The sequence below is a fragment of the Puma concolor genome, chromosome A3 (assembly GCF_028749965.1).
Source record: "Puma concolor isolate L17-30 chromosome A3, mPumCon1.1.hap2, whole genome shotgun sequence".
In the NCBI taxonomy this organism is placed as follows: Eukaryota; Metazoa; Chordata; class Mammalia; order Carnivora; family Felidae; genus Puma; species Puma concolor.
Genome location: NC_141669.1, coordinates 40540222 through 40565898, shown reverse-complemented (window position 1 = coordinate 40565898; position 25677 = coordinate 40540222). Strand labels below are relative to the sequence as shown.

Sequence of the window (25677 nt, the reverse complement as noted above, 5' to 3'; positions counted from 1 at the left end):
TATGACACTTTTTAAGAGCAGTCTGTTAGCATACTTTTTATAGAGATTATACAATAATTGCACCACACAAGCTCCAATTCAGATTGATCTACTTTACTCACTTAAAATATAGTTAGACATCTAGTGCCTGCCATGGATTGATTTTGATCTAGTGAGATCTAGTGTTGGATAGTTTGAATAATTTGAAAGTGGAGGTCTGTGGCATCTAGACACATCTCAGTTTTGATGCATTTTTTAAAGTATTTTTTTTAAGTTTACTGATTTGTTTTGAAAGAGAGAGCACATGTGCATGTGCGCACCCTAGCAGGGGAGGGGAGAGGCAAACAGAGACAGGGAGAGAGAGACAATCCCAAGCAGGCTCTATTAGTGCAGAGCCTGACTCAGGGCTCAAACTCACATGACCTGAGCATAAGTTGGAGACTTAACAGACTGAGCCAGCCAGGCGCTCCAGTATTGATTCATTTTTGTTGAATTTTTAATTTTTTTAAAGGAATGACCTTTCTTGTTTTTAACATTTATTTATTTATTTATATTTGTTTTGAGAGAGACAAGGAGGGAAGGAGAGGGCCAGAGAGAAGAGAGAGAATCCCAAGCAAGCTCTGCATTGTCAATGCAAAGCCCAGTATGAGGCTTGAACTCACAAACATGAGATCATGATCTGAGCTGAAGTCAAGAGTCAGATGCTTAACTGACTGAACCACCCAGGTATCCCTACTGTTTGTTGAATTTTTTAGTATTCACCTGGGAGATGTTATCTATAAATAGAGATAGCTATATGTCTTCCTTGCTATTAGTTGGATTTTTTGTTTGTTTGTTTGTTTTCTTTCTTAATTTCCCTGGCTAGAATCATCAGTGCAATATGTAATAGACTTCCTGAGAACAGACATTCTTGTCTTGTTCCTGGTCTTTGGGGGAAAATATTTAGTCTTTATCATGAAGTCTGATGTCAGTTCGGGGAATTTCATAGATGCCACCTATCAGTTTGCAGAATTTCCCCTCTATTCCTAGTTAGTGAGTGTTTTAACAAAGAGATGTTGAGGGTTTTTTTTTAAATGATGTTTCTGTGTCCATTGAGAGGATCATGTGGTTTTTATTTTTTGCTCTATTCATATAGTGAATCACATAAATTGGTCCTTAGGTGTTAAATTATCTTCCATTCCTGAAAAAGTCTGGTTGAACGTGGTATAGAATTCTCTCTGAATGTTATTTTTTTATGTTGTATGTTAGCTAGGATTTTGTAGAGGGTTATTGCATCCATATTCATAGGAGATGCTGGCTTGTAGTAATCTGGATTGTTTTTTTCTGGTATTGACACCAGGGGATTATCTTCTATCTTTTGGAAGAGTTTGGGAAGAATTGGTATTAATTCTTCTTACTTTTAAAAAAAGTTTTAACACTTAATTATTTTGAGAGAGAGAGAGAGAGAGAGAGAGAGAGAGAGAGAGAGTATGGGGAGGGCAGAGAGAGAGGGAGAGAGAATCCCAAGCAGGCTCCGCACCATCAGCGCAGAGCCCTGTACAGGGCTCCATCTCCCAACCTGTGAGATCACGACCTGAGCCGAAAACGAGTCAGACGCTCAACTGACTGAGCCACCCAGGCACCCAAGTATTAATTCTTCTAATGTTTAGTAGAATTCATCTGTGAAGATATGTGACCTGGGTCTTTGTTTGCGGGTAGTGTTTGCATGACTAATGCCATCTCTTATTATCTATACAGACTTCGATTCTTTTCAGTCTGTTTCAGTAGTTTGTATCTTTACGGGGGTGCCCATCTCAGTATAAGTTGTCCAATTTAGTACCATACAATTGTTCATAGTATAAACATTATCCTCTGTGTAAGGTCAGTCAAAATGTCCCTTCTTTTGGGGCGCTTGGGTGGCTTGGTCAGTTAAGCGTCCGACTTCGGCTCAGGTCATGATCTCACGGTCCGTGAGTTTGAGCCCCGCGTCGGGCTCTGTGCTGACAGCTCGGAGCCTGGAGCCTGTTTCGGATTCTGTGTCTCCCTCTCTCTCTGCCCCTCCCCTGTTCATGCTCTGTCTCTCTCTGTCTCAAAAATAAATAAACATTAAAAAAAATTTTTTTTTAAATGTCCCTTCTTTTATTTCTGATTCTAGTAAGAGGGCGACACACACCACCATGTTAAAGTGCTAGAGAAGTCCCCTGGGAGGGAAGCCTGTTGCACCTTCCTAGAGTGGCATTTACTCTTGAGAGCAGGAACCGCCCTGTACTCCCCTCGACAGCACCCGCTCACCTCCCACAGGAGTAACCCTTGTAGAAGTCATGTTGGGGAATGCTGACCCAGGATACCAGCCTACTTCTGCCTGGCACATCCCAGGCTGTGAAACTTCCTCACACGCACATGCACACACACACACAAACACACACCACACTGGGGCCCTGTGAACAGGTGACACTACACCCATTTCACAGGTAAGGGAACTGAGGCTCCAGGAGGTGGAGTATGTGGCTCAAGGTGCCCCCAGCTTGTCGGAGGCCTGCTTGCCTGGACTCCACCCTCTTTCCTTCTAGGCAGAAGCTGAGCGGAGAGCAGGGCTCTGGATGGGCTCAGGAAAGTAGAATACTTCAGCAAAGAAGGCCAGGCTGAGGCTCGGCACTAGCCCATGATGGGATTCCCGGGCAGGTGGAAGGCGTGGAGTGGTCCGAGCAGATACTGAAGGGGGACGGGGGGCTGGGAGGTGCTGAGGGGGCCTTGGCAGCTCGTCCTGGCTGCGTGCCTCTGCCGTCTCAGCAGCTGGAGGTGGGGGAAGGTTCTAGTCCAAGCAGGACCCCAGCCGGCCATGTGGCTGAGGTCAGGGCCCCTGCTCTCCGCACCCAGTTTCCTCCTCTGAGCCGCGAAGGAGGTGGGGGAAGGTTGCCAGACAAAAGGTGGGATGCCCAGTTTACTGCGAGTGTCAGGTAAACAGCAAACACATTTCAGTGTGAGTGTATTCCATGCAATCTTTGGGACACACTTACACTAAACGGTGACTTATTTTCTATCTGATAGTGGATGTGACCAGCGCAGCTTGTATTTTCATTGCAGATGAGGCCAGTGACCTTCATGGCACAGATGAGGGGTCAGACCCGGGGCACTGGGACTAGATCCCTGTCTGGGGCTGACTTCCTTCGCACGGGCTGTTGTCTCTCCCTATGGACCAGGTGAGGGACGGCTGGGCTGAACCACGCTCTGAGGGAAAAGCCTGCCTCCGTGATGGTGGCCAGGAGGCTGGTGAGGGGCTGGGGACCCAGGGTGTCTGTGGTGCCCATGCTCGGGGATCACCAAGTCCGAGAGCAGGGCTGGGAGGAGCTGTTTGCATCTATACTGAGGGACCTGTCTCTATATGTGGCGGGGACTGGTGGTGTTCCATTGGCTGAAATGGTTGGGGGAGAGCAGGGATACAGGAGGTGGCTGGTGGAGGGACACCAGCATAGACCCCTGGGAGAGGAGGGAGGGAAGGAAGAAGGGGTAGGAAGCTCCAGGGCCAAGGGCCTACCTGAGCCCTCAGGTGCAGGGATTGCTCTGGCCATTAGCTCATCCTGGGGCAGGGTGGGGGGTGCATCATGGCAGCTGCTGCCCTCCAGCACCCCCCACTCACTGGGAAAGTTCTAGCAGTGTGTGTGTGTGGTGGGGGGAGGTGGAAGATAGTGTGGAGTCTCTGAGGAAGCACTCCTCCCCCCACTTCTCCACAAACTGGTGTCTGTGTTTGTGGTAAAGCCAGTGACACGGGGACGTGCCCTACAAGAGGAGCAGGACCCGGCAAGGTCAGATTGCGAGGCGGCCAGCCACATAAAGCGGGGTGTGAAGGGTGCTTCAGCAGCTGCCCCACCATGACCTCCTGGGCCCTCCTGCTCCTTGCCTCAGTGCTCCTGGCCACCCCGGGTAAGGACATTCCCCCATGCACATCCTGGCAGCTACTTCTTAGCAGAGGGTAGGGACAGTCTGGAGACTGGGTTGGGCTGGGCCAGCAGATTTGAACTCCTGGGGGAAGGAAGAGAGAAAGAACGACCTCTGAAAGGAGATGAGGGTAGTGTTCTCTTAGAGCAGCTCCACATCCGTGTGTGTGTGTGTGTGAGAGAGAGACGGAGGGAGAGAGAGAGAGAGAGAGAGAGAGAGAGAGAACAGAGAGAGATACAGGAAGACAGAAAGGAGTTGCATGGATGGTGGTGGTGGAGGTGGTATAATCTCCTAATGTTTCCAGAAAGAATTGAGAGCATGTCTGTTGCACAGAGACTGGGTCAGAGCAGCTCCAGGGCGGAGTGTGAGGACTGGTCCCCTGGACCCCTCACAGATCCCTGCTCCTGTCCTGTGCTCTGGCCACCTCCTGGGCTCCCCACCAGCCAGGAGATCTGACCGTTCTGTCTCCTTCCTCTTGTGGAGGGATGTTGATGCTGTTTCTTCCCCAGGGCTGACGTTTTGTGGTCTGACCCCTGAGGACCATGACCTGGACATGGCTGACAGGTGTCAGGATGAGCCGTTCTTCCAGATGCTGGCCCAGGAGACTCCCCAGGTTCACTGCTGGCTCCCTGTTCACCTACCACAGGCCCTCCTCATCCTCTCTGTCCTGGGAGCAGCAGGCAGGGCTGCACATCCTTTTGGGAGGAGGGGAGGCAGGGCTGTGGGCTGAAGATGCTGGTTTTGTGCAGGGTGGTGCCTGGGTGGGGGTCTACCTCGGTCTGGCTGGGCCCTACCCAGAGGGCGGTCTGGGGACTGACCAGAGAACAGAAGAGGTGCACGTGCTGGCTGGGTGAAGTGCTGCAGGTGTGGGGAAGGTTCTGGGGTGTCTCGGCCCCACGAAGACTAGCAGGAAGGTGGGCAGGGACCAGCCAGCCTGCTTTAGGCCCTAAAGAACAGAAGGATCCTAGATGATTCTGCCAGCCTAGGAGACACCAAGGACACTACCAAGTGCTCTTGGGGTATCTAACACACCATTTTGGGGATCTTCATTTTCTGACAGCAGAACCTGACTTTAAACCCCTGTGATAGCTGTCGTATGATACTTAGTTGGCTGAAGAATTGCGTGGGACCGCGGCGGATTCAGGTGATTTCCTGTGGTTTAAGGAGCCATCTGCCAGCTGGTCAAGGCCATGGTAGGGGTTCCAGACAAGACGCTGAGGAGGGGCTGAACCCTGGTTGGGCTGGACCTTCTCAGCAGGGATCCATGGTTCCTTCCTTTATCTGGGGAGGGACTTCAGAGAATCTCCTGAAGTTGGGAAGCTGTGGGAGAATGAAAGTAGGAGGAAGAGTGTGCATGTTTTCCATCCTATTGTCAAAGGAAACCTGACCCCATAAAAGGTAGGAATCTTTCCCCTTTGGCCCCTCCACATATGTCCATGGCAGAGTTTTGTGAGTCTGGGTCCAGTGGGGGCCTGGGTCAGGACTAATCAGCCCCAGAGCTATCACTTCCTAACTGCCTGGCTTGGCCAAGTCCTTAATGCTTTCTGAGCCTCAGTTTTCTTTTCTGTTTAATGGGATGGATCATAACCCCCCCATTGTAAGTTATTGAAGCCCTTTAAAGGAGCTGAGGGGTGGATGAGCTTAGCTCCATGCCTGTCCCTGAGCACCTGCTGAACAAGGGATGTGTTACTACCAAGAAGCCCTGCTTCCCCTCCCTTCCTCCCTCCCTCCCTCCCTCCCTCCCTCCCTCTCTCTGCTTTGTTCCCTGATCCTGCTCAGCTCCCTGGCACTGCAGGGCCCACCCTCAGCCCTGGGAACTCAGCTTTATCCTTCTCCACTGGATGGTGGGAGAAGATAGTTCAAAATCGAATTTGCCAAGGCTCTGAGATCTTTCCCCTCCTAACCTTCGTCACACAGCCCTGTGCACGAGCCCCGTCAGGCTGGGACCCAGGAAGCTTGGCAGGCAGAACCCTTCCTGTGGGTCTAGGAGCCGTGGGCGCTGTTCTCCACACAGAAGGCAGGGGGGCAGGATAATGATGTGCAGGGGACTGGGACACTACAGGGTCAACTGTCCTTCTCTCAAGAGCCCCGCCTGGCCAGGCTTGGGCCAGGGCCTTGGTGCCTGGGCATGAGTTCTGATCCCTGCCTCTCTAGCCTCTGCTCCGTGGCCGCTTGGCACCAGGCCCTCCTCCCAGCATGCCCGCGGTCAGGGTGCCCAGGGCCTAGAGCTGCTGGGGTCTTAGGGGGGCTGACCCCAGCAGAGCTCACCTGATTCCTCTATCTGTTTATGGTGCTGTTGCTGCTGCAGATGACCATTGAAAAGGCTGCGCAACTGGTGTGCTCTCAATTTCCTTTGGTGGAAAATATCTGCAAAAACACCATCAACAAATTTGTAAATGACATCGTCCAGAGTATCCTGAATGCTCCACCCCGCAAGGATATCTGTGTGACATTGAGGCTGTGCAAGTGTCAAGTAGGTGAGTGTAGAGGTGACTGCAGTGACCCCTTTCTGGAGGGCCCAGATCTCGTTCCCAACTATGTGCAACAATGTTTAAAAACACGGAAATACATCTGTCATAGGGAGCTTCACAAAGCACCTCATATATGTCCCTCCAAGCTTCCATGTGGTGACACGTTACTTCCCCCTACTGTGTGGAAAGTCTGGAGACTATGGGTAGGTGGGCCGTAGTTGGAAACGGTTGAGAAATACTCATTAAGAGGTTGGGCTTTGGGTACCTGGGTGACTCACTTGGTTGAACATCTGGCTCTTGATCTCAGCTCAGGTCTTGACCTCAGGGTCATGAGTTCAAGTTCTGCATTGGGCTCCGCATTGGATGCGAAGTCTACTTAAAAAAAAAAAAAGATGGGGTGCCGGGGTGGCTCATTCGGTTGGGTGTCCGACTTCGGCTCAGGTCATGATCTCGCTGTTTGTGAGTTCAAGCCCCGCGTCGGGCTCTGTGCTGACAGCTCAGAACCTGTAGCCTGTTTCAGATTCTGTGTCTCCCTCTCTCTCTCTGACCCTCCCTTGTTCATGCTCTGTCTCTCTATGTCTCAAAAATAAATAAACGTTAAAAAAAAAAAAAAAAGAACAGGTATTTAAAAAAAAAAGAGTTTGGGCTTTAATTTTTTATTTGCTTTTTTAATACTTTCTCCACCAAACTAGGCTTGAACTCATAACCCCCAGATGCTGAGTCACTTGCTCCACTGACTGAGCCAGCGAGGCACCCAGGAGCTTGGTGTTTTAGCCCAGGCCATCCTGGGTGCCATCAGGTCCCCATCTCCGGTCAGCTGTGGACTTGAGCAAGTAGCTCAACCTCTGTGAGCTTGAGTTTCCTTCCTTGTGAAGGGATAGGAATCCGGATTTCTGATTTTCAACAAGGATTGAATGAAATGATTACGTGTAAGGAGATTAAGACCAAGCAAGCGGCCTCAGACTGGGATATTCAAAGACATCAGAGCCCTGATTGAACTCCCATCCCCCGGCCTAGTATGGGATCCCTGGGCATCAGAGAGACAGGTCACATCTTTGCCCAGGACACTAGGGACCTGAGAGCTGAGCTCAGGAACCCCGCTGGCAGGGAGGGCTCTCAGTCTCTCCCTCCAGGGCTGCTCAGCTGTGCCTGCAGATCAGGCCACGGCTGGAGCACAGGGGCCGGGAAGGGCCCCTGATTGGCTCTGGCAGCTCGTGTAGCCCTGACTGAGGCTGTGGGACTTGATGCCGGCAGATCGGGGGTCACCTCATACTTTGAGGTCCCCACCATTTCCTGCGATTAGAGTCTGCGGTTTTCATCTCTAAAGCCCCACAACCCACACAAACCCCTGACTGGATTCCAGGATGTGACTCCAGGTGTGCTCTGTCGGGACAGGTGGCTCTAGTCCCCATATCTCCCGGACAACACACACCCCTGCCCACTTCTCTGCTCTTGTCTCCACTCCAGGTCTCTGAGCCTCTGGGGTCTCTGAGGCCACCCTGGGGAGAAGCACAGAGTCGCCCACAACCACCACCTGCTTCTGCCCTCCCAGATCCAGAGCTGACCCTCCGGTGTCTCTCAGCTAACTTCTCATTGCCTTCCCCTGCAAGAGAATAAATGTCATGCAAGCTTTTAGCCACAGCTTCTTTTTCTTTGGTGGACTTGAGGGGAGGGGCTCGGAGGCATGCTTGGGTGACTCATGCGTTCGTTCAATCAATGGTTATTGTGTGTCCCATACTCTGTTCCAGAGGCTAGGGATTTAGTGGTGAACAAGTCAACCTTAGCAGCTCTTACACATACAGTCGTGAAGTACTTATGAACAGTCACTAGAGAGACACACAGTCCTCTGAGAGCCTGGGGTACACAGTGGATGTACCCCCAGAAGCTCTCAGACCATGAGGAAGAGTAGCAGGGTTGTAAGTAATAGTGTTCTTGGTCATAAGGAACAGAAACCCACTCTGCTTCTCTCTCTCTGCAGGGAGCCTTCTTTTGCTGTTTTGGGAGAAGTGTATTATCTAGGATTTTTTTGATTGCAAGCAATGAAAGTTCATTTTTTTTAAGTTTATTTGTTTATTCCAAGAGAGAGAGCAAGCATGCATGTGGAGTGATGGAACGGAGAGAGGGAGAGAGATACAATCCCAAGCAGACTCCTCACTGTCAGCACAGAGACTGATGTGGGGCTCGAACTCATGACAGACATACAAGCCGTTTCTGTTTTTGTTTTTTGTTTTTTAGTGTTTACTTATTTTTGAGAGAGAAAGAGAGAGAGAGAGACAAAGTGTGATTGGGGGAGGGGCAGAGAGAGAGGGAGACAGAGAATCTGAAGCAGGCTCCTAGGCTCTGAGCTGTCAGCACTGAGTCTGATGCAGGGCTTGAACTCATGAACTGTGAGATCATGACCTGAGCTGAAGTCAGATGCTCAGCCGATTGAGACATCCAGGCACCCCTAAGGTCTTTCTGGTTTAAATAAAAAAGGTAGTTTACTCGTTCAAATTATTAAGCAGTCCATAGACAGTTTCAGGCACAGAATGATCCAGAAATGAGTGGTGCCACAATAGCTCCAGTTCTCTTTCTCTGCAATTCTCTCATGTCTTCACACCTGTGTATAGTGAGATTGATCTCAGGTTACCTTTCTTCTGGGCAACAGCCATGGCCACATTGGTCCCAGCTTTACATTTTACAGTACGTCATCAAAAGGGAGAGTTCATTGGCAGCTTCTTTGCAGTACCTTCGTTGGAAGACAATGCAAGCTTCTTTTCCAGAAGGCCCATAAGAACATCTCTGTTTTCATTGGCATGAATGGGTCAGGTGCTCATTTGCAACCCATCACTCTGTTCCAAGAGCATGAGCTACACAGCTTAGAATGAGCCAAGTCAGGTCACCCCCAGGGGCCGAGTCAGGGTTTTTCACACCCAATCACTTGGATGAGAATGGACATGAGAATCTGGGAAGATACAGTGATTGGGAGAGGGAAATGGACGTGGCCATCACAAAGAGAAATAGTGTATCCATCAGGTTACAATAAAAAAAGCTATTGAAAGAAACTCTCAATGGTGAGATCTGGGGCCACTGGAATATTCAAATGAATAAAAACAACAGTAGATTCACCCCTTGTGTAAAGTAGAGTCCATGAATTCAGGTAGATAGAAACAATAAATTACTAAATGAGGGGAAAGGGAAAGTGTTACCTTACTGCAGAATGCCAAATGATAAATGTAGATGTAATTGCAATCTATGTTTCCACAAATATTTAGTGTGTTGGCATTATTTCCTAAATTGCATGATTAGTTAACTTGATAGTGGAGAAAGCTGGCAGAAGGGGTGATGAATGTTTTCTGCTCCTCCTGCCCAAAATGCACAAATCCTAAGGAAACCTCAGACAAACCCAAACTGACTTCCTCCAAGTAGCGGGCCCGTACTCTACAAAAATGCCAAGGTCATGAAAGAGAAGGAAAGATGGAGAAAGTGTGCCAGATCAAAGGAGACTAAGCAGATACTTGATGTAATTGTAAACAGATGACCCCGCTGTGGACCTAGACCTGCAAAGGACATGATTGGGGTAATCTATGAGACTCCTTGCAGTCTGCGATGATACTGTTGTGCCAATGTTAGTGTCCTGGTGTTGATGGTCGTGCTAGCTTCTGTAGGACGGTGTCCTTCTTGTGAGGCAATGCACCCTGAAGAATTAAGGGGGTCATGGGGGCATCATGAAGGCAATCTGCTGCAAATGGTTTAGAAGAAATGGTAATATGTACGTACAGGCAGACTATGATGAGACACACACCGCATACGTGTAGTGAAACGTTACCAGTGGGGGAATCTGGTTAAGATGAAAAGGAGCTCTCTGTTGTAGAGTTACAGCTTTTCTCTACATTGGACACGATTTTAAAAGAAAAGAAACGACTTGTAGGACTTTGACCTTAGCAAACGTGTGGATGGCGGAGACATTTGCTGTTGGGAAAGACATTTGGACAGGTGGATCTGGAGAGGATAAGGAAGAGCTCTGCTTTGACCCGAAGAAGTGTGTCTATTCCATATGCAGGTGGAGGTGTCAAGAGGGGAGGGTGTCTGGGCCAAGGCCACATTTGAAGTCCTTGAACTGGATGTGATGGACAGGGAGAAGGTGCAGAAGGATAACATTCCTGTCTGAGGACAGAAGGGACTAGTCAACACGTGGAGGCCTGGTTGTGGGGGGGTGGGGGGAGGAGGAGCCCTCAAGGAGATCGGGAGGGAGGAGCCAGCGGGACAGGAGGAACACCAGACAAGGGGCCAAGGAGCCAAGAGAACAGAACAGCCCAGGAACGAGGAATGGCTGACCACGTCCAGTGCTGATGGGAGTCAAGACAGTAGAAGATGGAGGGCTGGCCACTGGCTTTTGGGGGCTTTGAGCCGTGCTGACCTTAGAGGGTTTCAGTGCTAGGAGGAGATCACGCCCATGTGGAGGGGGAGTGAAGGATGTGACGTCAGCAGGCATGGACAGGTTTATGACGGGGTTCATGTCAAGAGTTGGAGAGAAGTGGGGCAGAGGTGGAGGCCATGCGAAATTAGAGGTGGGGTCTGCCTTTCAGGTGTTTACATGGGGATGAGAATGGCCCTGGGAGAGGGGAGAGGCCCATGGTGCAGGACAGAACCGAGGGAACAGGCAGGGAACGTCTTGAGGTGGGAGCGGAGGGGTCCAGGGCACATGGAGCATCAGCACAGACTTCCAAAGGTGGGAGCTTTGGGAAGGTGGCCTCACTCTTAGGGATAAAAGCTAGTAAAGGACAGAGGCCAAGCCAACTCCTGTAACCTGTCAGGAGGGAGCGTGAGTGTACTGGCTTCATAATCCAGACTCCACTGGGGGTACCTGCTCACCTCCAGGCCCTTCTCAGTTCTCTACCATTCCCCTGTCACCCACCCAACAGCCCAGGACAGCAAGCTTGTGTCATGTGACATCCCTCCCTCCAGGCCACGTCGACCCCTGACCCAAGCTGGAGCAAATGACTCCCTCCTGGGAAGTTGGAATTGCCCCATCCTGGTGCAGACCCCTTCGCCCTGGCCAGGCTCTGCATCTGTCTCTGGGTGGTCTTCAGACTTCCTTCTGCCTTGGCTCCCCAATCCCTTCTGGACAGGGCAGCCCCACGCTCTTTCCAAACCACAACCACATCTCCTCACTTTCCAGTGGCTTCCCTCAGAGCTCGGGACAAGTCCCTACTGTGTGTTACACCCTGGTGTCAGAATAGGAAACAAACGAAAGAAAGACACTTACCTCAAGCACCTGCCAATCTACAAACGACTAGTAATAGCACATTAAATTTACCTAGTACCCTAACTCCCCTCTGTGTGTAGAAGCAGCAACAATTATTCATTTTATTAACTGGCATTGCCTGAGAGCCTGTCCTGTGGCCTCCTGTGTGATGAGGTGAGAAGGATGCAGAAGGAAGTTCTAATGCACAGGGAGGTTGGTGGTTATCTCAAGGCGAAGCGCTTGTGTGCAACGAGAACCACCTCCTTCTATCAGGAACGCTATTTTTTCATTGCTGTAAGAAACTCATAACAGAATTTACCATCTTCTCAATTTTTAAATGTACAAGCAGCAGTGTTGTGTATATTCACACTCTTGTGATGCAGACATCTGGGACTTTTTCATATCACAACATTGAAAGTCCATACTTACTATTAAGCCACAACTCTCCTTTTCCCTCCCTCTGTCCTAGCCTGGAAACCACCATTCTACTTTTATTCTATGCATTTGACGAGTCTCGACACCTTGTATAAATGGAATCATGTAGTATTTGTCTTTTTGTGACTCGCCTTTTCACTTATCCTAGTGTCCTCAATGTTCATCCATGTTATGGCATTTGACATGATTTTTTCTTTTTAAGGTTGAATAATATATGGGTGTGTGTGTGTGTGTGTGTGTGTGTGTGTGTGTGTATCACATTTTGTCTATCCGTTCACCTGTCCATGGACACCTGGTTCCTCTCACCTCTTGGGTATTGTGAATAGTGCTGCTATGAACACGGGAATGCACAGATCTCTTCCTGATCCTGCTTTCAATTCTTTCATTAAATACCACACGTGGGATTTCTGACTCATATGGTAGTGTTACTTTTAATTTTTTGAGGAACCACCCTATTGCTTTGCACAGCGGTTTTACAATTTTACAACAGTGCATGCTTTCTCCACATCTTCACCAACATTTGTAATTTTCTATTTTTTGATAACAGCAATTTGAACAGCTATCTCATTGTGGTGTCAACTTGCATTTCCTTAAGGATTATTGATGTTGAGCATTTTTTGTATGTTTGTTAGCCATTGGTGTGTCTTGTGGGGAGGGTGTCTACTCAAAGTCGTTTTCACACTTTTAAATTGAGTGATTTGATGTTTGTTGTTGAGTTTTATTTTATTTTATTTTATTTTTAATTTTTTTTAAACGTTTATTTGTTTTTGAGACAGAGAGAGACAGAGCATGAACAGGGGAGGGTCAGAGAGAGGGAGACACAGAATCCGAAACAGGCTCCAGGCTCTGAGCAGTCAGCACAGAGCCCGACGCAGGGCTCAAACTCACGGACCGCGAGATCATGACCTGAGCTGAAGTTGGCCGCTCAACCGACTGAGCCACCCAGGCGCTCCACGTTGTTGAGTTTTAACAGTTTTTTGTATATTCTGGCTATTAGCTCATTATTTGAGAATGATTTGCAAATATTTTCTCCCATTCCATAAACTGCCTTTGCACCTAGTCAATTGTGCCATTTGATGCATAAAATACTTAAGTTGACAAAACACTATTTATTTTGCCCTTGTTGCATTTCTTGGTGTCATATCTAAGAAATCATTGCCAAATCCAAAGGCATGCATCTTTTATGTTTTCTTTTAGGGGTTTTTTACTTGTGGGCTTCAACGTAGATCTTTAATTCATTTCTCATGACTTTTGTATACGGTGGAAAGTAAGATTCTACCTTCATTCTTCTCCATGGGTCTATTCGGCTTTCCCAGCACCATTTTTTGAAGATGCTTAAATTTCTATTTAAAAAAAAATTTTTTTTTAACATTTATTTTTGAAAGGGAGAGAGACAGAGTGTGAGCAGAGGGCAGACAGAGAGAAAGGGAGACACAGAATCAGAAGTAGGCTCCAGGCTCTGAGCTGTCAACACAGAGCCCGACATGGGCCTCGAACTCATGAGCGGTGAGATCATGACCTGAGCTGAAGTCAGATGCCTAACCGACTGAGCTATCCAGGTGCCCCTTAAACTCCTTTTATGAGCACTTTCTTCATATGGTCTGCAGAAGATGGTTAGCAGGAAGCATTTTCTCAAAAGTGGTCCACATATTAGGTTTCCATATGAGTAGAAAGGTTATACTTTTTTAAAATGTTTATTTATTTTTGAGAGAGAGAGATGGAGCATGAGTGAGTGAGGGGCAGAGAGAGAGGGAGACACATCATCAGAAGCAGGCTATAGGCTCTGAGCTGTCAGTACAGAGCCCAGTGTGGGGCTCGAACTCACAAACCGTGAGATCATCACCTGGGCCAAAGTCAGATGCTTAACCAACTGAGGTGCCCAGGTGCCCTATGATGCTTTTTTTGTTTTTTAAAGATTTTTAAAGAGTTTTAAAGATATTTTATGTATTTATTTTGAGAGAGAGAGAGCGAGAGAGCGAGAGAGAGCAAGTGAGCACATGCAGAGGAGGGGCAGAGAGAAAGAGAGAGAATCCCAAGCAGGTTCTTAGCTGTCAGCACAGAGCTGGACATGGGGCTCAATCCCACCAATGGTGAGATCGTGACCTGAGCCAAAACTAAGAGTCAGATGCTAAACCAGCTGAGCCACCCAGGGTCTCCAAGGTTATGATGCTTTTTAAGTGAAGCCTGTTAGCATGCTTTTACAGAGATTTTACAATAATTACACAAAAACAGTCTCCAACTAAGATTGATCATCTTTACTCACATAAAATATAGTTAGAGGCCTAGTTCCTACCACAGATTAATTTTAATCCAGCAAAATCTAGTGTTGGACAGTCTGAATCACTTTGAAAATGGAGATCTGTGGCATCTACACATTCTGTTTTCTTCTGTTGTCATTCTTGTTGAATTCCTTAGTATTTTCTAAGTACAGGATGATATTGTCTGCTAATAGAAATAGCTGTAAATCGTCCTTTCTAATCTGGATGGATTTTTTTTCATATTTTCTAACTTAATTTTCCTGGGAAACATCGTCAGTGCAATATTGAATAGATGTTCCAAGAGCAGACATCCTTGTTTTCTTCCTGGTCTTTGGGGGAAAGTATTTGGGCTTTCATCATGAAGTATGATGTCAGCTGGGGGAATTTTATAGATGTCATGTACCATGTTGCAGAAAATCTCATCTATTCCACTAGTGTGTTTTCATGTGAAGGGATATTGAATTTTGTCAAATGATGTTTCTGTATTCATTGAAAGGATCATATGGTTTTTCTTGTTTGTTGTATTTTTTTTAAATGTTTTATTTATTTATTTTGAGAAAGAGAGAGAGAGAGAGAGAGAGAATGTGTGCATAAGCAGGGGAGGGGCAGAGAGAGAGAGAGAGGGAGACACAGAATCTGAAGCAGGCTCCCGTCTCTGAGCTCTCAGTGCGGAGTCCAACATGGGGATTGAACCCATGAACCGTGAGATCATGACCTGAGCCGAAGTTGGCGCTAAACCAACTGAGCCACCCAGGTGCCCCTGGGGTGTTGTTGTTTGTTTGTTTTTGTATTGATATGGTGAATTATAGGAATTGATGTTAAATCCCCTTGTATCCCAGATAAAGTCTAATTCGTTGGTCATAGTACAGAGTTTTTATGTCTTACTGGATTCAGTTTGCTAAAATTCTGTAGAGGATTAATGCATCCTTATTCATAGGCAATATTGTTCTGCCAGGTGTTTTTCTTCATTTTCTTTTTCTGGTTTTGGCATCCAGGCATCATATTTTATTTTTTGGAAAATTTTCAATGGGGGAGTATTAATTCTTCTTCTAATGTTAGAATTCATTTGTGAAGATATCTGGCCAGGGATTTTCTTTGTGGGTAGTTTTTGAACTATGAGTTCAACCTCTTTACTAATTTATTATAGGACGATTCACACTTTCCATTCTTTTCAGTTTGTTTCAGTAGTTTATAGAAATGTGTCCATTTTAGTACAAGGTGTCCTATAGAGTAACATAATTGTTCATAGTATAAACATTATCCTCTCTGTAAGGTCAGTCAAAATGTCCCTTCTTTTATTTCTGATTCTAATAAGAGGGTAACACATACTACCATGCTGAAGTGCTGAGAAGTTCCCTTAGAGGGAGCCTGTTGCACCTTCCTAGACCGGCATTGACTCTTGAGAGCAGGAACCCCTCTACTCCCCTCCACAGCACCTGCTCACCTCCCATGGGAGGAGGCCTCCCAGAAGTCACACTGGGGAATGCTGACCCAGCCAACCTGGCACATCGCAGGCAGTAAAGCTTCCTCACCCACACACACACACACACACACCACTGGGGCCCTGTGAACAGGTGACACTACACCCATTTCACAGGTAAGGGAACTGAGGCTCCAGGAGGTGGAGTATGTCGCTCAAGGTGCCCCCAGCTTGTCGGAGGCCTGCTTGCCTGGACCCCACCCTCTTTCCTTCTAGGCAGAAGCTGAGCGGAGAGCAGGGCTCTGGATGGGCTCAGGAAAGTAGAATACTTCAGCAAAGAAGGCCAGGCTGAGGCTCGGCACTAGCCCATGATGGGATTCCCGGGCAGGTGGAAGGCGTGGAGTGGTCCGAGCAGATACTGAAGGGGGACGGGGGGCTGGGAGGTGCTGAGGGGGCCTTGGCAGCTCGTCCTGGCTGCGTGCCTCTGCCGTCTCAGCAGCTGGAGGTGGGGGAAGGTTCTAGTCCAAGCAGGACCCCAGCCGGCCATGTGGCTGAGGTCAGGGCCCCTGCTCTCCGCACCCAGTTTCCTCCTCTGAGCCGCGAAGGAGGTGGGGGAAGGTTGCCAGACAAAAGGTGGGATGCCCAGTTTACTGCGAGTGTCAGGTAAACAGCAAACACATTTCAGTGTGAGTGTATTCCATGCAATCTTTGGACACACTTACACTTAACAATGACTTATTTTCTATCTGATAGTGGATGTGACCTGCGCAGCCTGTATTTTCATTGCAGATGAGGCCAGTGACCTTCATGGCACAGATGAGGGGTCAGACCCGAGGAGTTGGGACTAGATCCCCGTCTGGGACTCACTCCCTTCGCACGGGCTGTTGTCTCTCCCTATGGACCAGGTGAGGGACGGCTGGGCTGAACCTGGCTCTGAGGGAAAAGCCTGCCTCCGTGATGGTGGCCAGGAGGCTGGTGAGGGGCTGGGGACCCAGGGTGTCTGTGGTGCCCATGCTCGGGGATCACCAAGTCTGAGAGCAGGGCTGGGAGGAGCTGTCTGCATCTCCAGCTGTCTGCACCCCATCCTGGTGCAGACCCCTTCGCCCTGGCCAGGCTCTGCATCTGTCTCTGGGTGGTCTTCAGACTTCCTTCTGCCTTGGCTTCCCCATCCCTTCTGGACAGGGCAGCCCCACGCTCTTTCCAAACCACAACCACATCTCCTCACTTTCCAGTGGCTTCTCTCAGAGCTCGGGACAAGTCCCTACTGTGTGTCACACCCTGGTGTCAGAATAGGAAACAAACGAAAGAAAGACACTTACCTCAAGCACCTGCCAAACTACAAACGACTAGTAATAGCACATTAAATTTACCTAGCACCCTAACTCCCCTCTGTGTGTAGAAGCAGCAACAATTATTCATTTTATTAACTGGCATTGCCTGAGAGCCTGTCCTGTGGCCTCCTGTGTGACGAGGTGGGAAGGATGCAGAAGGAAGTTCTAATGCACAGGGAGGTTGGTGGTTATCTCAAGGCGAAGCGCTTGTGTGCAACGTGAACCACCTCCTTCTATCAGGAACGCTATTTTTTCATTGCTGTAAGAAACTCATAACCGAATTTACCATCTTAGCAATGTGGTAACGTACACGCAGCAGTGTTGAGTATATTCACATTGTTGTGACACGGACATCCAGATCTTTTTCGTCTTACACAACTCGAACTCCAGACTGATTGTGAAGCCACAACTTTCCTTCGCCCCCGTCTTAAATCCTCAGAAAACTACAGTTTCTCAAAAGGGGTCCACATATTTCTATTTTATATTTCCTTTAATTTGACTACTTTAGACACCTCGTACAAATGGAATCAGAGATTTGTCTTTTTGTAATTGCCTTATTTCACTTAGCGTGATGTCCCCAAAGTTCATCTTTGGCGTGGCATTCGACATGAGTTTTTGTTTTTTGTTTTTAAGGTGAAATAACGTGTGTGTGTGTGTGTGTGTGTGTGTGTGTGTGTATTTATATATATTTGAGGAACCACCATATTGCTTTGCGTAACGGTCTTACAGTTTTACAACGGTGCACACTTTCTCCACATCTTTACCAACACTTGATATTTTCTTTTTTTGGATAAGGGCCGTCTTCATGGGTGGGGTGCTATCTCCTTGTGGCTTTGCCTTGCATTTCCCTGACGATTATTGATGTGGGGAGCATCTTTTCATATGCTTGTTAGCCATTTCTATATTTTGTAGGGAGAGTGTGTATTCAAAGTCTTTTGAGCTTATTTTTTTTTATAACGTTTATTTATTTTTGAGAGACAGAGTGTGAGCAGGGGAGAGACAGAGAGAGAGGGAGACGTAGAATCTGAAGCAGGTCCAGCGTCTGCACAGCAACCCCCCCCAACGTGGGGCTCAAACCCACAAACCGTGAGGTCATGATCTAAGCTGAAGTCGGACGCTTAACCGACCGAGCCACCAGGGGCCCCTCTTTTGCCTTTTTTAAATTATTTGCTGTTTATTTGTGAATTTTAACATTTCTTTGTACTTTCTGGGTATTACTCCGTTATTAATGATTTGCAAACATTTTTATGTATTCCATAAATTGCCCTTTTACTTTGTCAACTGTGCTGTTTCATGCACAAAGTTTTTAAGCTTCAGGCAATGCTATTTGTCCATATTGTTGTATTTCTTGGTGTCATATCTGAGAATTCACCACCAAGTCGGAAGTCATGCAGCGTTCCCCTTATGTTTTTTTCTAGCGATTTTATAGTTTTGGGTCTTACATGTAGGTGTTTGATCCTTTTCTAGTGACTCTTTTGCATATGGTGGAACATCAGGTCTACCTTCATTCTTCTGCATGGGGCTGTCCAGTTTCCCCAGCACCACTGTTTGAAGACATTTAAATTCCCTTTTATGAGCACTGTCTTCATAGGGTCTTGCGGAAATTGGTTAGCAGAACGGCAGTTTCTCAAAAGTGGTCCACATATTTGGTTAGTCACACGAGTGCAAAGGTTATGAGGATTTTTAAGGGCAGCCTGTTAGCATGCTCTTTGCAGGGATTTTACAATAATTACACAAACAACCTCCAAATCAGGTTAATCAACTCACATAAAATACAGTTAGAGGCCTCATTCCAGCCACGGAGTAATTTTCATCTAGTAAATCTACCGTTGGACAGTCTGAATCATTGGAAAATGCAGGTCTATGGCATCTAAACACATCTCAGTTTAATTCATTTTGGGGATTTTTAAGTATTTTCTGTGTGGAGGAGATGTTATCTGTAAATAGAGAGCTGTACATCTTCCTTGCTAATCAAAATGTTTTTTTTTTCCTTCATGTTTTTGCTTAGTTCTCCTGGCTAGAATCGTCAGTGCAATACCGAATAGATGTCTGGAGAGCAGACATCCTGTCTTGTTCCTGGTCTTTGGGGGAAGGTATTTAGTCTTTCTTCACAGAGTCTGATGTCAGCTCGGGGAATTTCATAGATGCCACCTATCAGGTTGCAGACTTTCCCTTCTATTCTTAGTGAGTGTTTTAACAAGAAGAGATACTGAGTTTTTTCAAATGGTGTTTCTGTGTCCGTTGAGAGGATCATGTGGTTTGTTTTGAAGTTTGTTTATTTTTGGAGAGAGAGAGAGAGAGAGAGAGAGAGAGAGAGCACGTGCGTGCACGTGCCAGCACATGAGCACGTGAGTGGGGGAAGGGCAGAGAGCAGGAGACAGAAGATCCGAAGGGGGCTCTGTGTTGACAGCAGAAAGGCCCATGAGAGTCTCGAAGTCAGGGACCACGAGATCATGACCTAGGCCCAAGTCGGATGCTTAACCAACTGAGCCGCCCAAGCACCCCAGGATCATGCAGCTTTTATTTGGGTTCTGTTGGTACAGTGAATTACATAACTGATTTTGGGGTGTTAAATCACTTTGCATTCCTGAATAAATTCTGGTTGGTCTGGTACAGAATTCTTTTTATATGTTACTGGATTCAGCTTGCCAGGATTTTGAAGAGGGTTATGGCATCCATAGTCAGGGGAGATATTGGTCTGTACTTTTCCTGTGTTGCCTTTTCCTGGTTTGGCATCAGGGCATCCTTTCCTATTTCTTGGAAGAGTTTGGGAAGAATTCATACTAATTCTTCTAATGCTTGGTAGAATTCATCTGTAAAGATATCTGACCTGGATGTTTGTTTGTGGGTGGTGTTTGCATGACTCATTCCATGTCTTTACTTATTATACATCTATTCCCTCTGCCCATTCTTTTCAGTCTGTTTCAATAGTTTGTATCTTTACAGGGATGTGGTCCAGTTTAATAACATATAACTGTTCATAGTATACCCACTCTCCTCTCTGTAAGGTCAAAATGTCCCTTCTTTTATTTCTGAATCTAATAACAAGGCAACACACACTACTGTGTGAAAGTGTGTCTGTCATTTACTCTGGATGACGGGAACCCCATCCCCACTCCCCCTCCACAGCATCCGCTCACCTCCCACAGGAGCAACCCTTATAGAAGTCATGTTGGGGAATGCTGACCCAGGATACCAGATTACTTCTGCCTGGCACATCGCAGGCTGTGAAGCTTCCTCACACGCACACGCACACGCACACGCACACACACACACACACACCACTGGGGCCCTGTGAACAGGTGACACTACACCCATTTCACAGGTAAGGGAAATGAGGCTCCAGGAGGTGGAGTATGTCGCTCAAGGTGCCCCCAGCTTGTCGGAGGCCTGCTTGCCTGGACTCCACCCTCTTTCCTTCTAGGCAGAAGCTGAGCGGAGAGCAGGGCTCTGGATGGGCTCAGGAAAGTAGAATACTTCAGCAAAGAAGGCCAGGCTGAGGCTCGGCACTAGCCCATGATGGGATTCCCGGGCAGGTGGAAGGCGTGGAGTGGTCCGAGCAGATACTGAAGGGGGACGGGGGGCTGGGAGGTGCTGAGGGGGCCTTGGCAGCTCGTCCTGGCTGCGTGCCTCTGCCGTCTCAGCAGCTGGAGGTGGGGGAAGGTTCTAGTCCAAGCAGGACCCCAGCCGGCCATGTGGCTGAGGTCAGGGCCCCTGCTCTCCGCACCCAGTTTCCTCCTCTGAGCCGCGAAGGAGGTGGGGGAAGGTTGCCAGACAAAAGGTGGGATGCCCAGTTTAATGCGAGTGTCAGGTAAACAGCAAACACATTTCAGTGTGAGTGTATTCCATGCAATCTTTGGGACACACTTACACTAAACGGTGACTTATTTTCTATCTGATAGTGGATGTGACCTGCGCAGCTTGTATTTTCATTGCAGATGAGGCCAGTGACCTTCATGGCACAGATGAGGGGTCAGACCCGGGGCACTGGGACTAGATCCCTGTCTGGGGCTGACTTCCTTCGCACGGGCTGTTGTCTCTCCCTATGGACCAGGTGAGGGACGGCTGGGCTGAACCACGCTCTGAGGGAAAAGCCTGCCTCCGTGATGGTGGCCAGGAGGCTGGTGAGGGGCTGGGGACCCAGGGTGTCTGTGGTGCCCATGCCCGGGGATTACCAAGCCCGAGAGCAGGGCTGGGAGGAGCTGTTTGCATCTATACTGAGGGACCTGTCTCTAAATCTGGAGGAAACTGGTGGTGCTCCTTTGGCTGAAATGGTTGGGGGAGAGCAGGGATACAGGAGGTGGCTGGTGGAGGGACACCAGCATAGACCCCTGGGAGAGGAGGGGAGGGAATGGGGCGGGGTGGGAAGCTCCAGGGCCAAGGCCCACCTGAGCCCTCAGGTGCAGGGTTTGCTCTGTCCATTAGCTCATCCTGGGGCAGGGTGGGGGGTGCATCATGGCAGCTGCTGCCCTCCAGCACCCCCACTCACTGGGAAAGCTCTAGCAGTGTGTGTGTGTGGGAGGGGAGGTGGAAGATAGACAGCGTGGAGTCTCTGAGGAAGCACTCCTCCCCCCACTTCTCCACAAACTGGTGTCTGTGTTTGTGGTAAAGCCAGTGACACGGGGACGTGCCCTACAAGAGGAGCAGGACCCGGCAAGGTCAGATTGCGAGGCGGCCAGCCACATAAAGCGGGGTGTGAAGGGTGCTTCAGCAGCTGCCCCACCATGACCTCCTGGGCCCTCCTGCTCCTTGCCTCAGTGCTCCTGGCCACCCCGGGTAAGGATGTTTCTCATGCACATCCTGGCACCTTCTTCATAGCCGAGGGTAGGGACAGTCTGGAGAGTGGGTTCGATGGGCCACCATATTTGAACTCCTGGGGAAAGCAAGAAAGAACAACCTCTGAAAGGAGATGAGGGTAGTTTTCTTTTAGAGCAGCTCTAACTCTGTGTGTGTGTGTGTGTGTGTGTGTGTGTGTGTGAGAGAGAGAGAGAGAGAGAGGAGAGAGAGAGAGAGAGAGAGAGTTGAGGGCTATAGAGAGGGATACAGGAAGACAGAAAGGATGGTGGAGGTGGAGGTGGTATAATCTCCTAATGTTTCCAGAAAGAATTGAGAGCATGTCTGTTGCACAGAGACTGGGTCAGAGCAGCTCCAGGGCGGAGTGTGAGGACTGGCCCCCTGGACCCCTCACAGATCCCTGCTCCTGTCCTGTGCTCTGGCCACCTCCTGGGCTCCCCACCAGCCAGGAGATCTGACCGTTCTGTCTCTTTTCACTTGTGGAGGGATGTTGATGCTGTTTCTTCCCCAGGGCTGACCTTTTGTGGTCTGACCCCCGAGGACCATGACCTGGACATGGCTGACAGGTGTCAGGATGAGAAGTTCTTCCAGATGCTGGCCCAGGAGACCCCCCAGGTTCACTGCAGGCTTCCTGTTCACCTACCACAGGCCCTCCTCATCCTCTCTGTCCTGGGAGCAGCAGGCAGGGCTGCACATCCTTTTGGGAGGAGGGGAGGCAGGCCTGTGGGCTGAAGATGCTGGTTTTGTGCAGGGTGGTGCCTGGGTGGGGGTCTACCTCGGTCTGGCTGGGCCCTACCCAGAGGGCGGTCTGGGGACTGACCAGGGAACAGAAGAGGTGCACGTGCTGGCTGGGTGAGGTGCTGCGGGTGTGGGGAAGGTTCTGGGGTGTCTCGGCCCCACGAAGACTAGCAGGAAGGTGGGCAGGGGCCAGCCAGCCTGCTTCAGACCCTAAAGAACAGAAAGGTCCTAGATGATTCTGCTGGCCTAGAAGACACCAAGGGCTCCTTCCTGAGGCCCCGTCTATTGCTCTTGGGGTGTCTGAGAGACCATTTCTGGGGTCTGCCTTTTCTGACAGGAAGACCGTCCCTTCACCCTATGTGGTATCTGTAGGTGTATTGTCAGCTGGGTGAAGAATTGCCTGGGCTTCAACGTGATTCAGGTGAGGCTCTCATGTTTGGGGAACCACCTCCTTCTTGACGAAGAGTTTTTGGGGGCCTATTGGGGGGCACTGAGGGAGGGGCTGATCCCTATTTGGGCCTGAGCTCCTCAGTAGGGGATCCTTTGGCCCCCTTCTAATTGGGAACTGACTTAAGAGAATCCCCTGAAATCGTGAAGTTGTAGGGCCATGAAACTTGGAGGAAGGGTGTGCATGGTTTCCATCCTATTGTCAGAGGACACTTGTCTCCGAGGAGGTAGAAATCTTTCCCTGTATCTCCACTGGGCGTATATAAGGCAATGCTTTCTGAGGCTGGTTCCAGTGGAGCCTGGGTCAGGACGGATCAACCCTAAATCAGCCACTTCCTTACTGCATGGCTTGGCCAAGTCCTTAATGCCTTCTGAGCCTCAGTTTTCTTTTCTGTTTAGTGGGATGTATCATAATCACCCCTTGTAAGTTATCGAAGCCCTTTAAAGGAGCTGAGGGGTGGATGAGCTTAGCTCCATGCCTGGCCCTGAGCACCTGCTGAACAAGGGATGTGTTACTACCAAGAAGCCCTGCTTCCCCTCCCTCCCTCCCTCCCTCCTACCCTCCCTCCCTCCCTCCCTCCCTCCCTCCCTCTGCTTTGTTCCCTGATCCTGTCAGCTCCCTGGCACTGCAGGGCCCACCCTCAGCCCTGGGAACTCAGCTTTATCCTTCTCCACTGGATGGTGGGAGAAGATAGTTCAAAATCGAATTTGCCAAGGCTCTGAGATCTTTCCCCTCCTAACCTTCGTCACACAGCCCTGTGCACGAGCCCCATCAGGCTGGGACCCAGGAAGCTTGGCAGGCAGAACCCTTCCTGTGGGTCTAGGAGCCGTGGGCGCTGTTCTCCACACAGAAGGCAGGGGGGCAGGATAATGATGTACAGGGGACTGGGACACTACAGGGTCAACTGTCCTTCTCTCAAGAGCCCCTCCTGGCCAGGCTTGGGCCAGGGCCTTGGTGCCTGGGCATGAGTTCTGATCCCTGCCTCTCTAGCCTCTGCTCCGTGGCCACCTGGCACCAGGCCCTCCTCCCAGCATGCCCTTGGTCAGGGTGCCCAGGGCCTAGAGATGCTGGGGTCTGCAGGGGGCTGACCTGGGTGCAGTTCACCTGATTCCTCTATCTGGTTATGGTGCCGTTTCTCCTGCAGAAAGTCATTGAAAAAGTTGCAGGCCTGTTGTGTTCAGCATGCCCATTGGTGGAAAATATCTGCAAAGCATGGATCACCAGTTTTCTTGATAAAATCACCTCTACACTGCTGCATATGGAACCTTCCAGGCACATCTGTGTGTTTCTCGGGATGTGCTGCCCTTATTAGGTGAGTGCAGCGGTGACTGCAGGGACTCATTCCTGGAGGGCTCAGAATTCACCCTACACAGGTACAACACAGCTTAAAGTCACAAAAATACATTTGTCATACAGAACTGCATAAGGACTCATGTCCCATCAAGCTTCATTGTGGTGACACGTTATCCTCTCCACTGTGTGAAAAGTGGAGAGAAGATGGGTAGGTGGGCTGCAGCTGGAACCGGTTGAGAAATACTCCAGGCCATCCTGGCGTGCCATCAGGTCCCCATCTCCGGTCAGCTGTGGACTTGAGCAAGTAGCTCAACCTCTGTGAGCTTGAGTTTCCTTCCTTGTGAAGGGATAGGAATCCGGATTTCTGATTTTCAACGAGGATTGAATGAAATGATTACGTGTAAAGAGGTTAAGACCAAGCAAGCGGCCTCAGACTGGGATATTCAAAGACATCAGAGCCCTGATTGAACTCCCATCCCCCGGCCTAGTATGGGATCCCTGGGCATCAGAGAGACAGGTCACATCTTTGCCCAGGACACTAGGGACCTGAGAGCTGAGCTCAGGAACCCCGCTGGCAGGGAGGGCTCTCAGTCTCTCCCTCCAGGGCTGCTCAGCTGTGCCCGCAGATCAGGCCACGGCTGCAGCACAGGGGCCGGGAAGGGCCCCTGATTGGCTCTGGCAGCTCGTGTAGCCCTGACTGAGGCTGTGGGACTTGATGCCGGCAGATCGGGGGTCACCTCATATTTTGAGGTTCCCACCATTTCCTGCGGTCAGAGTCTGCGGTTTTCATCTCTGAAGCCCCACAACCCACACAAACCCCTGACTGGGTTCCAGGATGTGACTCCAGGTGTGCTCTGTCGGGACAGGTGGCTCTAGTCCCCATATCTCCCGGACAACACACACCCCTGCCCACTTCTCTGCTCTTGTCTCCACTCCAGGTCTCTGAGCCTCTGGGGTCTCTGACGCCACCCTGGGGAGAAGCACAGAGTCTCCCACAACCACCACCTGCTTCTGCCCTCCCAGATCCAGAGCCGACCCTCCGGTGTCTCTCAGCTAACTTCTCATTGCCTTCCCCTGAGGGAGAATAAATGTCATGCAAGCTTTTAGCCACAGCTTGTTTTCCTTTGGTGGACTTGAGGGGAGGGGCTCGGAGGCATGCTTGGGTGACTCATGCATTTGTTCAATCAATGTTTATTGTTTGTCCCACACTCTGTTCCAGAAGCTAGAGATTTAGTGTTAATGAGCCTTAGCATCTCTTACACATACAGTCGTGAAGTACTTATGAACAGTCACTAGAGAGACACACAGTCCTCTGAGAGCCTGGGGTACACAGTGGATGTACCCCCAGAAACTCTCAGACCAGGTGGA

At 49.3% G+C, this 25677-nt stretch overlaps 2 protein-coding genes across 2 annotated transcripts; both read left to right on the top strand.

Moving 5' to 3' along the window:
* The first annotated feature begins 4386 nt into the window (after window positions 1-4386).
* On the top strand, window positions 4387-8000 carry LOC147582403 (antimicrobial peptide NK-lysin-like). The gene is made up of 4 exons (XM_086700663.1): window positions 4387-4507; window positions 4955-5038; window positions 6203-6371; window positions 7833-8000. The coding sequence occupies exons 1-4, from the start codon at window positions 4448-4450 to the stop codon at window positions 7838-7840; spliced, it is 321 nt and encodes a 106-aa protein (XP_086556789.1). The 5' UTR covers window positions 4387-4447; the 3' UTR covers window positions 7841-8000.
* Window positions 8001-21581: 13581 nt separating this feature from the next.
* LOC147582402 (antimicrobial peptide NK-lysin-like) lies at window positions 21582-25415 on the top strand. The gene is made up of 5 exons (XM_086700661.1): window positions 21582-21812; window positions 22342-22445; window positions 22906-22989; window positions 24161-24328; window positions 25248-25415. Exons 1-4 carry the CDS (start codon window positions 21761-21763, stop codon window positions 24326-24328), a joined length of 408 nt encoding a protein of 135 aa, XP_086556787.1. The 5' UTR covers window positions 21582-21760; the 3' UTR covers window positions 25248-25415.
* The last annotated feature ends 262 nt before the right edge of the window (window positions 25416-25677 follow it).

Excerpts from the sequence above, each read along its gene's own strand:
- LOC147582402 (XM_086700661.1), top strand. The coding sequence starts at position 21,761 with ATGACCTCCTGGGCCCTCCTGCTCCTTGCCTCAGTGCTCCTGGCCACC. Across the intron at positions 22,446-22,905 it reads TGGCCCAGGAGACCCCCCAG|GAAGACCGTCCCTTCACCCT; the intron begins GTTCACTGCAGG and ends CTTTTCTGACAG. Across the intron at positions 22,990-24,160 it reads TGGGCTTCAACGTGATTCAG|AAAGTCATTGAAAAAGTTGC; the intron begins GTGAGGCTCTCA and ends TTTCTCCTGCAG.
- LOC147582403 (XM_086700663.1), top strand. The coding sequence starts at position 4,448 with ATGGCTGACAGGTGTCAGGATGAGCCGTTCTTCCAGATGCTGGCCCAG. Across the intron at positions 4,508-4,954 it reads TGGCCCAGGAGACTCCCCAG|CAGAACCTGACTTTAAACCC; the intron begins GTTCACTGCTGG and ends ATTTTCTGACAG. Across the intron at positions 5,039-6,202 it reads TGGGACCGCGGCGGATTCAG|ATGACCATTGAAAAGGCTGC; the intron begins GTGATTTCCTGT and ends TTGCTGCTGCAG.